This window comes from Odontesthes bonariensis, chromosome 11 (genome assembly GCF_027942865.1).
Source record: "Odontesthes bonariensis isolate fOdoBon6 chromosome 11, fOdoBon6.hap1, whole genome shotgun sequence".
Lineage (NCBI taxonomy): Eukaryota > Metazoa > Chordata > Actinopteri > Atheriniformes > Atherinopsidae > Odontesthes > Odontesthes bonariensis.
This window is the reverse complement of record NC_134516.1, coordinates 37,822,937-37,838,238: the sequence shown is the minus strand read 5'-3', so window position 1 is coordinate 37,838,238 and position 15,302 is coordinate 37,822,937. Positions and strand designations below refer to the sequence as shown.

At 46.2% G+C, this 15,302-nt stretch overlaps 1 protein-coding gene across 4 annotated transcripts; it reads left to right on the top strand.

Annotated features, from left to right (window-relative positions):
- Positions 1–3,459: 3,459 nt before the first annotated feature.
- cep70 (centrosomal protein 70) lies at positions 3,460–14,670 on the top strand. Of its 4 annotated transcripts, XM_075477205.1 has the most exons (17): positions 3,460–3,540; positions 3,967–4,183; positions 4,256–4,355; positions 4,435–4,558; positions 6,187–6,367; positions 6,446–6,621; positions 6,716–6,766; positions 9,040–9,172; positions 9,245–9,333; positions 9,402–9,479; positions 11,940–12,009; positions 12,087–12,224; positions 12,517–12,663; positions 12,755–12,923; positions 12,993–13,116; positions 13,193–13,272; positions 14,553–14,670. In XM_075477205.1, the coding sequence occupies exons 2-17, from the start codon at positions 4,121–4,123 to the stop codon at positions 14,621–14,623; spliced, it is 1,794 nt and encodes a 597-aa protein (XP_075333320.1). In that variant the 5' UTR covers positions 3,460–3,540; positions 3,967–4,120; the 3' UTR covers positions 14,624–14,670. The 4 variants fall into 4 exon arrangements, with proteins under 4 accessions (XP_075333320.1, XP_075333319.1, XP_075333318.1 ...); XM_075477204.1 differs by having other exon boundaries at positions 3,967–4,355; positions 9,064–9,172; XM_075477203.1 differs by having other exon boundaries at positions 3,967–4,355.
- Positions 14,671–15,302: the final 632 nt, after the last annotated feature.

The following is a 15,302-nucleotide window of genomic DNA, read 5'->3' as shown; positions in this document are numbered from 1 at the left end:
TGTCCTGTGAGCTCAGATCTTTATATCACGAAGCTTATGAATGAGATCAAGTCCTATTTAGGCAGAAATTCACCTTTCATTGATTGTATTTGGCCTTCAATCAGTTTTTGGCAGGTGAAAACTGATTGAAAACGGCAAAACACATCCAAACATGGGAAGTAAATACTATGAAGGGCCCAGATCAGATTAAAAAAGCAATGCAGTCACGAGGATCGTTGCAAAAGTTATCATATCTTTATTGAAAACCCACCAATAGCCTAAATCATATTCATTACAGTCTGATTTCCAAAGACAGGGTTAGGGTTAGTCATCAGACATACCGAGCATAGAGACATGTCTATCACGTGATTGCCGTTACGTGATAAACCTTAAACTTTCGAAGCTATAATTAGGTCTACATTAAAATGCAGTTGTGTGTATCTGCATATTATGACCGCTTAAGGCGAGACACAGCAGGCAAAATCAGTGATTTTTCATGCAGTGGTCAATTTTTAGATTTTGGGCCAGTCTACTCCTTCAATATGTGTTATTTAAAAACATAAATTAAAATATTTATTTCATCACATTTTGTTTAATCGCGGCAGTACGTTTTGCCCAATTTTACCAAAATGAATTCCCCTTTTTAAATCTTTAAATGCCGTTTTCTCAAAATAATTTTTTTGTACTTTTCCAGTATCAATATCTCAGCCTATGGAGCACCTACTAACACCAAACTTTCCAGTTATACACTTAGCAGTAGTCTGAAGATATTTACAGAAGGATTTGTTGATAAATCATTCCTGACCTGATTTATGTGACATTATAATAAAAAAAATATGGCGAAAATCGATGTTTTTTAGGCTATGGGCAGTCTATTTTGATTTCCTAGGAAATGAAAGCAGATATCCTGAAATCCCTCTGTAATTTTCTTTTCATTCTGTGTGTAAACAAAATGAAAAAATAATTGTGCACCTGGCTTTATCATATGTTCAGATCTATCTTCCGGAAATATATGCAAATGTGTGCATATTTAATGAGATAATGCCTAATTTGCATAATTAAACATACACATTTCTAAAATTTGTAATACATTTTTTTTTCATACTTGTATAAGTAATCAACTGAGGAAGTTTCAAGGTGATATCTATTATTTTAAAATATTACCCTATTCACCTGTAGTGTAGAAAAGCAGACGGTTTTACATTGTTTCCAATACATCTTGGAATACATACATATATGACTTTTGCTGGTTATTTGTGACTGCTTATCTTCCAAACAAAGCAGCTAACTAACTTATATCGGAATACTTGGCCGTTCCATGCAACGGTGTCATGGTAACGGTTGAGTACCTCCAGAGTGGTGTAAAAAGAGAGTGGCGACACTCCCATAGACTTCTATAGAAAGAAAGGAATGCGGAAGTCACGTGGGTCACGGAGACGCCACAGTTCCAAACAAGGGACGCAGCTCCGTTAACCTCAATTGCTCGTCAAGAACAATTACTGGTAAGTTAATAAAATAACAGCATTTTAAACGTTTTTTACATTTTTAAGCATTATCTATCAGAAGTATACTCTTAGACATCGTTATTTTTACATTTGGTTAGCATGAAATGTCGATGTTGATGTTAAAAATGGAATGGATTTAGGGGCCTAGCTTAAAGCTTGGTAACGGAGGCTAACGTGAGGTAATTAACGTGATCATTTCACTAAAGTCCGTTAACTTTTTATTGTCAGGTGACATTGTGTAAAGTTGTTTTGATTGTTAGGTTTTAAAACATTACCAAAATACTATATAGGCCTATAGTAATAATACATTTAATACATTTTTGGTATTTCTGACGTATTTTCTCCGGTAAATTGATTAAAATACAACATTTTAGGCATAGTGAGGCATTAGCTGACTAATTAATTTAATTAAGTAAGTTTTTTTAAGCATGACTTTGCAGCTGTGATAATGAATTTATCAATTTCTTTGTTGTTGTTGTCAGGGAGGTCAGCAGATGTGGTGCTCGCTGCTGTCATGGATCAACCCTCATTAGGACTTCAGAACTTTTCTACAATGTCCAAACCCTTGAATTTGATCAAATACAGTTCATTGTTGCAGATTAATCTACCCAACAGTATAAATAGCAGTAAAATAACTTCTTTAATAAGGCTTGTTTTACATTTTCCATGATGACATTTTATAATAAAATGTTTGTTTTAAATCTGTTTTGTTTATTTTTTTTCACAACTGACACATTTATTTTGTCATTAATATGGTTTTAACCAGAAAAAAAAGTTAAATTCATATTTTAATCCATCCATCCATCCATTATACCCGCTGAATCCGTCGATCGGGTCGCAGGGGTGGGGGGGCTCATTGTCCATCCGACACCAGAGAGAACAGACAGACTGAATGACATCTTCTACAGATGGAGTGTTTGGGACAACAGGAGTAGATCCTGGGAACAGACCGTAACATCAGGCTCTGTTGAAGGATGTAGATCTGAAGGTAAGCTGGACCGCTGGCATGATTCAGTATAAAGGAGGACGAGGTAGCTGCCCCCTGCTAGCATGCAGGGGTACCCTCTACGATTTAAAATGGTGATAAATGTGTGTCTGCGCTCCAAAAAAGAAAAACGTTGATAAAATACATCGTCGGTGAAGTGATCAATGCACATTATGGGTCAATATTTACCGACAATTGCGTCGTAAATGTTAAAGTTATCGTTTTTGTACTCCGTCCCGCTAAAACCCGTTCAAACTGACTGACAGCGCTGTGAAGTTTGGAACTCCGGAGGCTCACATGAACCACGTGACAGCCCTAGCTGTTACTCTATGGCTGTGTTCGAAACCGCCTACTTCTCCTACTATTCCCACTAGTCATACTTTTTTAAGTTCCCGGATGTACACTAGATGCATACTATATTCGCCAAAATGTTGAGTATTCATCATGAGGTTACTTGTCACACTCAAACTACCCAAGATGCAACGTAACGTGACGTTGCCCATCGCCATTTGAACGGTCAAATTCCGTTACCGGGACGAGAGCAGTCAAAACGGCATAACCGGAAGTGCGTTGCTCACTGCGGCTAGCTTTAGTAGCGCCGAATTGGTGGGAACAAACTTGTAAATAGCCGGTATTTTGTCAGATTTTCAACACCTTGGGGGTCTAAATGACTACTTTCTCGCCTGAAAATGTTTCAAATGTTGATAAAGTTATATATTTACAGAGTTTATAGCTTAAGCGAAATCAGCTTTTCAGGCCGGCTGATTTCGGCTCGGGCAGGAGTGAAGTGCACTGTGTGTAAACGCTCTGCATGCTGTCTGACGATGAGTATGCCGTTTTCAAGTATGTAGTATGTAGTAGGCGGTTTCGAACACAGCCTATAGCTCTGAGTACCTCTACCGCCATCTTGTGGTGTTATACCTTTAATACAGGAGCACGACCTTCTCTAAGCTGATTGGTCAATGACAAAAAGAGTCACTTTCCATTGGTTAACCCTGGTCGCGTCACTGCCCGCAGTTTGAAAGACGGAAGAGGCAACTTCGCTGTTTTGTTTCTGGAATCAACAACCCGGTAAATTACCCTAAAATTAACTGTTTAATGTTTAAACTTTAAAGTCTGTGGTGACGCCGACTCATTAGCCACAGAGGAGCGCGTTAGCTCGTGCTTTGTCCCCGGTTATCAGTCGTTCATTTCCGCCTTTATTTCGACACAGCCGGCGGCAGATGTTCCAGAGAAAGTTGTGATGCTAACGTTAGCTTAGCTGCCGATAAACGGGAGTGTTGAGGTTCCGCAGATAAGCCGATATGAGGCTCTGTGTGTTTTCTGCTAAATGTAAGAGAGTTTGGAGCCAAAGCTTACCCAGAAAGCCTCCACGTTCATGGTTAATAGTTGTTTATCAGTTTTTTTAGTTGCATGCTGGTACTGAAAACTGATTGATGTAAAAATAGCCCGTTTTTAAAAGGGTTATTAACGTGTTTGTTTGTGTTTTTCCTGCAGAACATGAAGCAGGTAAGGAGTCTGGAGCCCAGAGGCAGCTGAGGCCTGTGTGTAAAGGGGAGGGGGGGCCTGAGAGATCACCTTTCATTCATGGTTGAGCTGTAACAGCACGGCAGCCTGCGGATGTTAGCTTAAAGCTGTTTCACAGGGGGATATGGATGCCAGGCACTCCAGGGAAAAGACTTATGTTTACCTGTGGACTGGCAGGCAGTTTCAGGTAGATCCGGAGCCCCAGGTGTGTGCGGCGGCTGTGCTTTGTGTGAACACTGATGGTGGTTGTGTGCTGCAGGAGGAACGGGTGGAGTGGGACCATGTCAACAAGGTTCTGCAGCGCCGCGGCTTCAGGCCGGTGTCCTTCGCAGACCCGGTGGAGAATAAAAACCTCTCAGGTGAGGACTCATGGGGGTTGTCGCCCTGCTTCCTTTGTTTTAGCTCCCTCCAGTGTGACAGCTCTCTGGTTTTGCGTAGATCTGGTCCTGCTGGACAAGAAGTCCGCCGGGGAGGTGCGGAGCACTCTGAGGACGATGCTGACCGACTCTGAGAGGAGGCAGGCTCTCATCCAGGAGCTGGTCAAGTCCAACAACCAACTCAAGTACGTCCGGCCAGCAAAGCTCCCTCTCTGTTTGACCTACAGCTGGGGAGCAGCCCTGTAGTTCCTCTCAGAAAGCTGACTGAAATCCCACGTTACTCAGCAGATGGTTGGAGCATAGAGTCCACAGTCCTCTCTGTAGCTGCTGTGTTTTCACAGAAAAAGTCTCCAGAAAGACACAATAAAGTCCAGAGCTTCTGCAGCAGGCAGCCACCAGTCACTATAGAGATTTAGAGATTAGTTTCTCACAACCAAGAAATGTCTCGGCTCAGTTCTAATGTCCTTAAAAAAGCAAAAAAGTGAGCCCATTATGGCCAGAAAGGTCCCCCTCATTTCACGTTAGAATCAGTCTCTGCAGGCCTGAGGATGGTTTAAGGGAACAGCCTCCATGTCCTCTCTGTGTCCTGCTGGAATGTAGAAAACTACCCTCTCTGGTGTTTAATAATGCAGATCTGGCTTTGTGTGGACCACCTGTCCTCCTGTCATCCTATCCTATCACCAGTATCAGATGGGGGGCCTCAGGATGGAGCTCAGTGCAGGTATGAGCTGCAGGCAGGGGACAGTTCAGTTCAGTCGACTTTATTAGCACCCGCAGGTAGATTTGTTCTGCAGAGCATAGGAGAAGGCATCTCGCACACCTTATTAACAGACATTCATTTGACAGAGGACAGGTTCAGAGGACAGTACAAAGACAGACAGGCAGCCGACCTGACCCTTTAATACTCTGGCTGAGTGAACTCCTTTCTTTTAGGGACAAGTTTCCCAACCACGATGCAAGTGAAAAGGTTCAAATAGATTCGATAAAAGCACGATAAAAGAGTGTCATCATGGTCCTATCAGTGTGGAAATGAGACGACTTCCTCAGACAGAACAGCCGCTGGCGTCCCGTCCTGCTCACAGCTTTGCACTTCTCTCTAAAGTTTAGGGTCGAGTCAAAGATTGTCCCCAGATATTTATAGGACAGGTGTTTTGATATTCTTCCTAAAATCATCAGCCATGTCTTTGGTCTTTGTTAAATTAAGATGTAGGTAAGAGTCTTCTCACAGGGACCGTGGTCCTTTTCATTTCCCTGCAGCAGGCTAACAGTTACAGAGTCATCTGCACACTTTAAAATAAGGCGGTTAAAAGTGCTCTGACACATATTTGTGTATAAAATGAATAACAAAGGTGAGAGCACGCCCCCTTATGGTGAGCCTGTGGAAGCGCACACTTTGTCAGATAAAAACCCATCAACTCTGACCCTCTGTGTCCTGTTGGTTAAGAAGTTTAAGATCCAGCCGCTTGGAGCTGCTCCAGCTGCACAGCACATATCTAAAAAATAAAAATAAAATGTTTCAGTGCAATCTGTTGGTTTCCTTAGCTAGGAAATTGTTTTTGAATTGGCTCTATATGAACGAATTGGATTATTTTATGAAAAATTATGATTACAATTAATTGAATTCCAATTGGCTTGAATTGGACTTTATTATCTAAGTGCCTTGAGATGACATTTGTTGTATTTGGCGCTATATAAATAAAAATTAATTGAATATCTCTGATCCATTTTCACTGACTGCAGCTGATATGACTGTGAAATGAAAAGCTGAAGACGGTGTGAGCCCCAGTGTGTGTGTGTGTGTATGTGTTGTTAGAGAGGAGGTTCAGAAGCACGTGAGCCGAGCAGCTCAGCAGTCTCAGAGGGTCACGGAGCTGGAGGGTCTGCTGGAGCAGGTGAAGACCAGAGTTCAGGACCTGGAGGAGCGCTACCTGGGCAAGGCGGCCCAGCAACACAGTTACAGCCAGCAGCTGCAGCAGGAGAAGACCGAGTCCCAGGTGCTCCACGGGTTTAAGCCTGGGTAACACTTCACATTTAGCAGATAAGCACACGCTAACACAGACACAACTGTTTAGAGACGGTGTCAGATGCTGGAGGAGAAACTGTCGGAACAGCAGGAGGAAGCAGCTCAGCTGCAGAGGAAACTCTATTTCACCGTCAAAGAAGAAGAACGACGACTGGCTCAGCAGAGTCGGACTTTCCAGAACATCTGCAAGAAAGTGTGCCTGCAGAGCTCTGCGGCAGATCAACAGTAAGTCTGGTTTGGGCTCACTGTGTTAGCCGTGCACGCTCAGAGCGTGACATCACGCCCAAGGGTCACCAGTTCACTGCTGCTGTGTCTGCAGGGTGCTGGATGTGATCGACTTCTATGAAACCAGGATCACAGATCAGCTCAGGTAACTACTTTGTTCTCAATTCTATTGCTTTATCAACCCTGAAGGGAGATTATAGAAGTATTATAAAGAAAAATCATCTTTAATTCCCTCTAACAAATAAAACTAACAAGAATTGACACCAAAGTGCTGTAGAACTGAATTAAACCTAGACATTCCATAAAAACCCGGTAAAACGGGGGGTTCCCAGGTCTGTAGAACACAGGTGGACAGACTGAAGTCTCCCAGGAGGAGCTGGGAAGTGTTGCCCCTGTGACCCTGCCTCTGATACACTGAGGATAATGAATGAATGAATATTTATTTTCAGTGTGAAAGGGTTGATCACTGAAATACCGCTCTAACTAGGAGTTAGTTTAGTTTAAGGACAGCGTTCCAATCAGGAGGACGCCAGTGTCCGAGCCAAAGGCAGCAGAATGAGCCGAGATGATTGAATACTCTGACTGACATGTAGCTCAAGAAGAAAAGACTGCTCTGCTCTGTTGCTCTGATCCTAGAGCTGATCCTAGGGCTGATCCTACATATGATCTTAGAGCTGATCTTACATATGATCTCAGAGCTGATCCTAGGGCTGATCCTAGAGCTGATCCTACATATGATCTTAGAGCGATCGTAGAGCTGATCCTACATATGATCTCAGAGCTGATCCTAGGGCGGATCCTAGAGCTGATCCTACATATGATCCTAGAGCTGATCCTACATCAGATCCTAGGGCTGATCCTACATATGATCTTAGAGCGATCGTAGAGCTGATCCTACATATGATCTCAGAGCTGATCCTAGGGCTGATCCTAGAGCTGATCATACATATGATCTTAGAGCGATCGTAGAGCTGATCCTACATATGATCTCAGAGCTGATCCTAGAGCTGATCCTACATATGATCTTAGAGCTGATCCTAGAGCTGATCCTACATATGATCTTAGAGCTGATCGTAGAGCTGATCCTACATATGATCTCAGAGCTGATCCTAGGGCTGATCCTAGAGCTGATCCTACATATGATCTTAGAGCTGATCGTAGAGCTGATCCTACATATGATCTCAGAGCTGATCCTAGGGCTGATCCTAGAGCTGATCCTACATATGATCCTAGAGCTGATCCTAGGGCTGATCCCAGATTTGATCCTAGAGCTGATCCTACATATGATCCTAGAGCTAATCCTACATATGATCGTAGAGCTGATCCTAGGGTGATCCTACATATAATCCTTGGGCTGATCCTACATTTGATCCTAGAGCTGATCCTACATATGTTCCTAGAGCTGATCCTACATCAGATCCTAGGGCTGATCCTACATTTGATCCTAGAGCTGATCCTACATATGATCTTAGAGCTGATCGTAGAGCTGATCCTACATATGATCTCAGAGCTGATCCTAGGGCTGATCCTACATATGATCCTAGAGCTGATCCCAGATTTGATCCTAGAGCTGATCCTACATATGATCCTAGAGCTAATCCTACATATGATCGTAGAGCTGATCCTAGGATGATTCTACATATAATCCTTGGGCTGATCCTACATTTGATCCTAGAGCTGATCCTACATATGTTCCTAGGGCTGATCCTACATCAGATCCTAGGGCTGATCCTACATTTGATCCTAGAGCTGATCCTACATGTGATCTTAGAGCTGATCGTAGAGCTGATCCTACATATGATCTTAGAGCTGATCGTAGAGCTGATCCTACATATGATCTCAGAGCTGATCCTAGGGCTGATCCTAGAGCTGATCCTACATATGATCCTAGAGCTGATCCTAGGGTTGATCCCAGATTTGATCCTAGAGCTGATCCTACATATGATCCTAGAGCTAATCCTACATATGATCGTAGAGCTGATCCTAGGGTGATCCTACATATAATCCTTGGGCTGATCCTACATTTGATCCTAGAGCTGATCCTACATATGTTCCTAGGGCTGATCCTACATCAGATCCTAGGGCTGATCCTACATTTGATCCTAGAGCTGCTCCTACATATGATCGTAGAGCTGATCCTACATTTGATCCTAGAGCTGATCCTACATTTGATCCTAGAGCTGATCCTACATATGATCCTAGGGCTTATCCTACATATGATCCTAGGGCTTATCCTACATATGATCCTAGAGCTGATCCTAGGGCTGATCCTAGGGCTGATCCTACATTTGATCCTAGAGCTGATCCTACATATGTTCCTAGGGCTGATCCTACATTTGATCCTAGAGCTGATCCTACATCAGATCCTAGGGCTGATCCTACATTTGATCCTAGAGCTGATCCTACATATGATCCTAGGGCTTATCCTACATTTGATCCTAGAGCTGATCCTAGAACTGATCCCAGAGCTGCCAGGGGAGAAGCAGAGGCATCCAAAGAGTGGGAGAAGACAGCCACTACCATTACTCCATCTTTTAAAACCATTCTCAAGGTAATCTTCCAAACTTTAAATGTTCAGAGTTGATTTTCCATAAAGCAAAAAGTAACTCTGATTTCCTCCTAGACGTACCAGGACCAACTAAAGAGAAGCAGCCGTCAGGAGGAGGAGCTAAAGAGGGAAGTGGATCGACTGAAGCAGGAGCTGGATGCAAGGTGTGTGTGCCTGAATATGATTTTCCTGCTCTGTCCTGCTCCTCCTCATGCAGGCTGTCTGTATGCAGGCCGACACTTAGAGAAGTAAAGTTCTACAAACACAAGCTGCGCCGCCTGGAGGGGTCGAACAGGCACAGTAACACCAGGTGAGTGTCGGGTGTTCCACTCCACTGCTATGATGCCCAATCTGGACAACTTTAAGTCATTTTGCTCCTTTTTACGCCACATATTTAAGGAGATCTTGTTCTTTAAAGATCTCCTGTGACCAATCAATGATCCAGTTTAAGGTCCAACGTAGCTCCAAAGAGTTCTAAGCAGATATGATAATGATATTAACACATATATTAAGGCACGCCCTGTAGAACTGGAATGCATGTTCAGAGGTTTCTTGAGATATGTGTTGATTTTTTTTGCTCTCTTTTATTCTCCCGTTTACGCCCTAAAGTTCGGCGTCCTACTAGTCTGGCAGCAATAGTCCAACCGCCATAAAAAGCACACCGCTGCGTGCGCATCGATCGGGAATAGTGTGCTATGACTTTTGGCTCGAAAGGAATTCTGGCAAAATGGGGGGAAAATTGGGGATGGGAAAATGCATTGAAAATTCAAAAATAGGCTGCCAAAAACTAGCCTATTTTGGAGGCCTTATAACTCAGTCATACAGGCAACATCGCACAGACCTCATTCAAAGTTTATATGTGACAGGAGACTCAGCTTTAACTGAACCAAAGGGTTTGTTGATACAGTATACAGCTTTGACACAACGGCAGTTTACGTTTTAGGAAGACTACATCTCGGCCGAGGTGTCTCTCCCACTCTGCTGCTCACTCTAAATTCGATACAGCACCAATTCCTCAAACAAATGTCTCTCATGTCCAAAATATCTGCCCAATCTGGACAAATTTTACTTCAAAACGTGGGCATTTTTGTCCTCTTTCACACAGTCACACTCATTGAGCTCTGCCACACAGATTTCTTACAAATTGCCTCTGAGCCCAGAGGTCACCTCTCCATTTCCATTATAAAGACCTAAAGTCATCAAATTCGGATGAAAAATTATTTTAAAACTGCCATAAAAAACGAGCCACACATAGTAGCCACGTATGTATGTATATGCACACACACACACACACACACACACACACACACACACACACACACACACACACTTCTCGGTCTCATTCTGTTAAATTTATTCTTTATTTGGCCAATTTCAAGCTTGTACGCTATTCACCTCGTTTCTGGTAGGCCTCGCAAGGGTTTTGGAGGTTGATGCCTCGGTGAACGTCAGCTGTCTGGCTTTGGCTTTCCTTTCCGCAGCTGCAGAAAGCATTTTCAAATGTTTCGCGCTGGTAAAGTGGCACGTCACCGACGATTTTCTTTTATGCTCCAACACACAGTCGCACGGGGTGCAGAATAGTTTCCCCCCGCTTTCGTGCAAGACATCGGGGTACTGGTTTGCCCGGTCTTTGGCAGTAATGTGCGTCGGTATTAGCTTTTTTCATTTTGTCTCTCGTTAATTTTCTCTTCACGCTACGGTGCTGTTTTCCTTGTGTGTGTCGGTGGCAATGACGTCGCAAGCCGCGAGTCGCCAGTTAATTTGGTTCATTTAGACATTTTTTTCTCTTCCCAACTTTATGCAGAAAAGTGTGGAGATTGTGAAATCAAGCGAGTCCTGCATATTTTGCGTGGAAATTGTGATTATTGCGTAGCCTGGGAATTCCCATGCTGCTTTGCGCGCAATTTCATTCTCACTGCAAGGTCAACCTGGAAACCACCGCCCTTATTTTTGCCAGAGTTTGGGAACCAATCACAGAACGGGGGGGGCAGCAAGACGATGACGACGTCTATGCGCTGCACCGAAGCTTGTAGAGTGTTAATCCAACATGGCAAGCGGACACAACGTTACCGTTCGATGCAGCCTTAGAAAGTGTTTTAAGTAGCTTAGAGCGCAAGTTTACTTTTATTTTACTTTTTTTTCTTCTTCTTCCTAGTCGAATTTCTGTCGTCATCTGGTATAAGTGATACAATTGGCTATGAATCGTGCGCAAAGCAGCATGGGAAGAACCAGACGCCATTTGATAGACATTCGTAGCGCTCAATAAACGGCTCTAGGCATTCGTAAACCACGCCTCAAATACGAGAAAATGCACACCTAGTTCCCAGACCACCATCTCATCGAGATTGTGGACGCGTCAGCCAGGCTAATTATTGCGGTGAATATGCGGCTTTTTTGAAAAATATTGACCCCCGCATAATCAGCGGTATTTTGCTGATTTTGCAATAAAATCAGCGATCGCAAAATCGCGTTTTTCTGGAGGGCCTAACTAGTGTGTGCCTTGGTCCGTGGGTCATTTCCTTCTGTGCGGTAAAGGTTGGCCCTTGGCACCAAGACGTCACCATGAGCCGATGTTTTGCGTCCTCTGACTACTTCCCAAGATCATCGTCTTAATGCACATGAACACAACCTGATCCAGAGACTGGTCCTTCATTCACAGTTCACCGTGCACTCATGTCATGGACTCAATTCAATTCAGTTTGTTTATATGGCGCCAAATCGCACCAAATGCCACCTGTGATACTCATGTCAGACCCAAACCCTTTCCCAGATCGCCTGCAGTAGACGAGAACATGGGCGCCCGTCCCCGTGGAGCCGGGATGTGTCTCCACTATCACCAGGTAAGTGTGCTCACCTTCTCAGGCCTCTCTGATGTATGGGCCTCCTCAGAAACCGGATCCCTTTCCCTGCTTTCCAGCTGCTGACTCAGATCAGTGCCGTTGTGAGCGACCCCAGCGCCCCGCTCAGACCCTCCGCTGATGGCGTGGAGCCGGCCAACTTCCAGGCTCTGCTCCCAGCTCTGGGAGAGTGGGCCCGGCAGCTGCACCTGCTGAAGGTGTGTTTTACCTCCAGCTGCGGCTCCAGCTGCGGCACCTGCTGCGGCTCCAGCTGCGGCGCCTGCTGCGGCTCCAGCTGCGGCTCCAGCTGCGGCGTCTGCTGCGGCGTCTGCTGCGGCGTCTGCTGCGGCGCCTGCTGCGGCGCCTGCTGCGGCGCCTGCTGCGGCGCCTGCTGCGGCGCCTGCTGCGGCGTCTGCTGCGGCGCCTGCTGCGGCGCCTGCTGCGGCGCCTGCTGCAGCGTCTGCTGCTCCTGGAGCAGAATAAAAGTGTAAAAAGTGTCTCTGTGTGCAGGAGCTTCAGCGCAGCGTGAGCAAACTGTCCGTCAGACTGATGCCGTGGCGTCCGGGAGGCGGCGACCCTGCTGAAGGAGTGAAGGTGGAGGCCATGCTGCTGCAGGTGGAGGCCATGCTGGAGAGCGTCGCAGCTGAGGAGGAGCAGGTGGAGCTTGGCAGCGCTCTGACTGATTCCTCAGCTGCAGGGGTGGAGCTGCACCTTCCTCACAGTCTGTTCTGCTTGTTGCTTCTGTCAGGAGCTCCGGAGCCCCACCCGCTACACCCTGGCCTCCATGGTGTCTCACTTCCAGAAGCTGTTCGACGTCCGCTCCCTCAGCGGCGTCTACCCACGCATGAGCGAGGTCTACACCCGGCTGGCAGAGATGACCAACGCCATGAGGAACCTGCGGGACGTTCTGGACTTAGGTATGTGTCTGGTGTGTTCAGGGTGAGTGGAACGACAGGACGGACTGAAACCTTTGTGCTTTGTGTCAGACGGCAGAGTTCCTCCGGCTCAGGTGGTGCAGCAGGTGGCCAGAGTGCTTTCCTCCAGAGTGCTTTCCTCCAGCGAACACGCCGCAGGCCTCCAGGCTCTGCTGGGAGACGCTGACATCCACAGGTTAGCAGAGCAGCGTGTCACCGTGTCACACAGCAGCAGCACGCTGTATACTCATGTGTTCTGCTCTGTTTTCCAGCATCATCACCAAAGTCAAGCAGCACGATGAGTTCTTCCCTGCTTTCCATGCCCTCATTACAGATGTTCTGCACACTCTAGGTAAACAACCGGGTTTCTCCTCCATCTGAAGCCTCGTTTTAGGCTTTTTCCTTGTCCTGGGATGAGTTGAAATCAGGCGACAGGTGATGGTGGCTGTTCCAGCGTCAGATTATATTCAGAAATATGTTCAGAAATATCCTGAAATATGTGCCTTCAGTAGCAGGGAAAGTGTCATCATGCTCCCTGTGTGTGAGAGGGGCCTGATAACTGAAGGCTCTGCCTCTCAAACTGGCAGCTGGTTCCACAGAGAGGGGCCCGATAACTTAAGGCTCTGCCTCTCAAACTGGCAGCTGGTTCCACAGAGAGGGGCCTGATAACTGAAGGCTCTGCCTCCCAAACTGGCAGCTGGTTCCACAGAGAGGGGCCTGATAACTGAAGGCTCTGCCTCTCAAACTAGCAGCTGGTTCCACAGAGAGGGGCCTGATAACTGAAGGCTCTGCCTCCCAAACTGGCAGCTGGTTCCACAGAGAGGGGCCTGATAACTGAAGGCTCTGCCTCTCAAACTAGCAGCTGGTTCCACAGAGAGGGGCCTGATAACTGAAGGCTCTGCCTCCCAAACTGGCAGCTGGTTCCACAGAGAGGGGCCTGATAACTGAAGGCTCTGCCTCCCAAACTGGCAGCTGGTTCCACAGAGAGGGGCCCGATAACTCAAGGCTCTGCCTCCCAAACTGGCAGCTGGTTCCACAGAGAGGGGCCCGATAACTGAAGGCTCTGCCTCTCAAACTGGCAGCTGGTTCCACAGAGAGGGGCCTGATAACTGAAGGCTCTGCCTCTCAAACTGGCAGCTGGTTCCACAGAGAGGGGCCTGATAACTGAAGGCTCTGCCTCTCAAACTGGCAGCTGGTTCCACAGAGAGGGGCCCGATAACTGAAGGCTCTGCCTCTCAAACTGGCAGCTGGTTCCACAGAGAGGGGCCCGATAACTGAAGGCTCTGCCTCTCAAACTGGCAGCTGGTTCCACAGAGAGGGGCCTGATAACTGAAGGCTCTGCCTCTCAAACTGGCAGCTGGTTCCACAGAGAGGGGCCTGATAACTGAAGGCTCTGCCTCCCAAACTGGCAGCTGGTTCCACAGAGAGGGGCCTGATAACTGAAGGCTCTGCCTCCCAAACTGGCAGCTGGTTCCACAGAGAGGGTCCTGATAACTCAAGGCTCTGCCTCCCAAACTGGCAGCTGGTTCCACAGAGAGGGGCCTGATAACTGAAGGCTCTGCCTCTTTAAAGCATTTTATCAGCCTTCAGCCCTCCAACATGAACGTCTCCTCCTCCTGTGCTCTGTTCCAGGTGTGAGTCGCCTGGACGACCTTCTTCCTGCTCTGAAGTCTTTGAAGCAGACTCAACGACAAGCAGCGTGACCTGCTGCTGTGAACCCAGTGGTGTGTGTGTGTGTGTGTGTGTGTGTGTGTGTGTGTGTGTGTGTGTGTGTGTGTGTGTTTCTTTTTAAATTTGGTAAAATATGAATTAAAAAACAATAAAGTCAATAGTTTTAGCTGTGTGGAAGTCATTTCTCTGGGTTTGGTGTTAGCATTCGAGCTAGTCAGTGAAACCTTCTGTAACTTTGCTCCACATTTAAAGAGTGAACCCAAAGGATGCAGATTCCTCAAGTTAGGATGGTACCAGAGGTGAGGAAAGGTGTCCTTTGCTGCTTCAACATTTAGTACTTTAGGTTCAGTAACATTTAGGTTTACCATAGGAGTGAGCATGTGTGATGGACTGGCGACCTGCAGGTGAACCCCGCCTCTCAGCCAATGACAGCTGGGATAGGTGATGTTGCTGATATGGGATGTCATACAGCTTCATGTCAAAAGAGGCGGACTGTCCCTTTAATCTCCGGGGGATTTCAGCTGGTGCCCAGCTTTATTGGCTCCATGGGTCCCTGGAAGAAGGTTTTTCTGGATCTGTGCGTTTCAGGGGGTCAATGCGCTGCCTGTTCACCTCAGACACTGATGCAGCACTCTGGACTTGTTTTCTCCTCCTCATGCTTTGTCTTTTAGAACCAGTTTGTTTTAAAGTTATTTGAGTTTCACTAAAGGA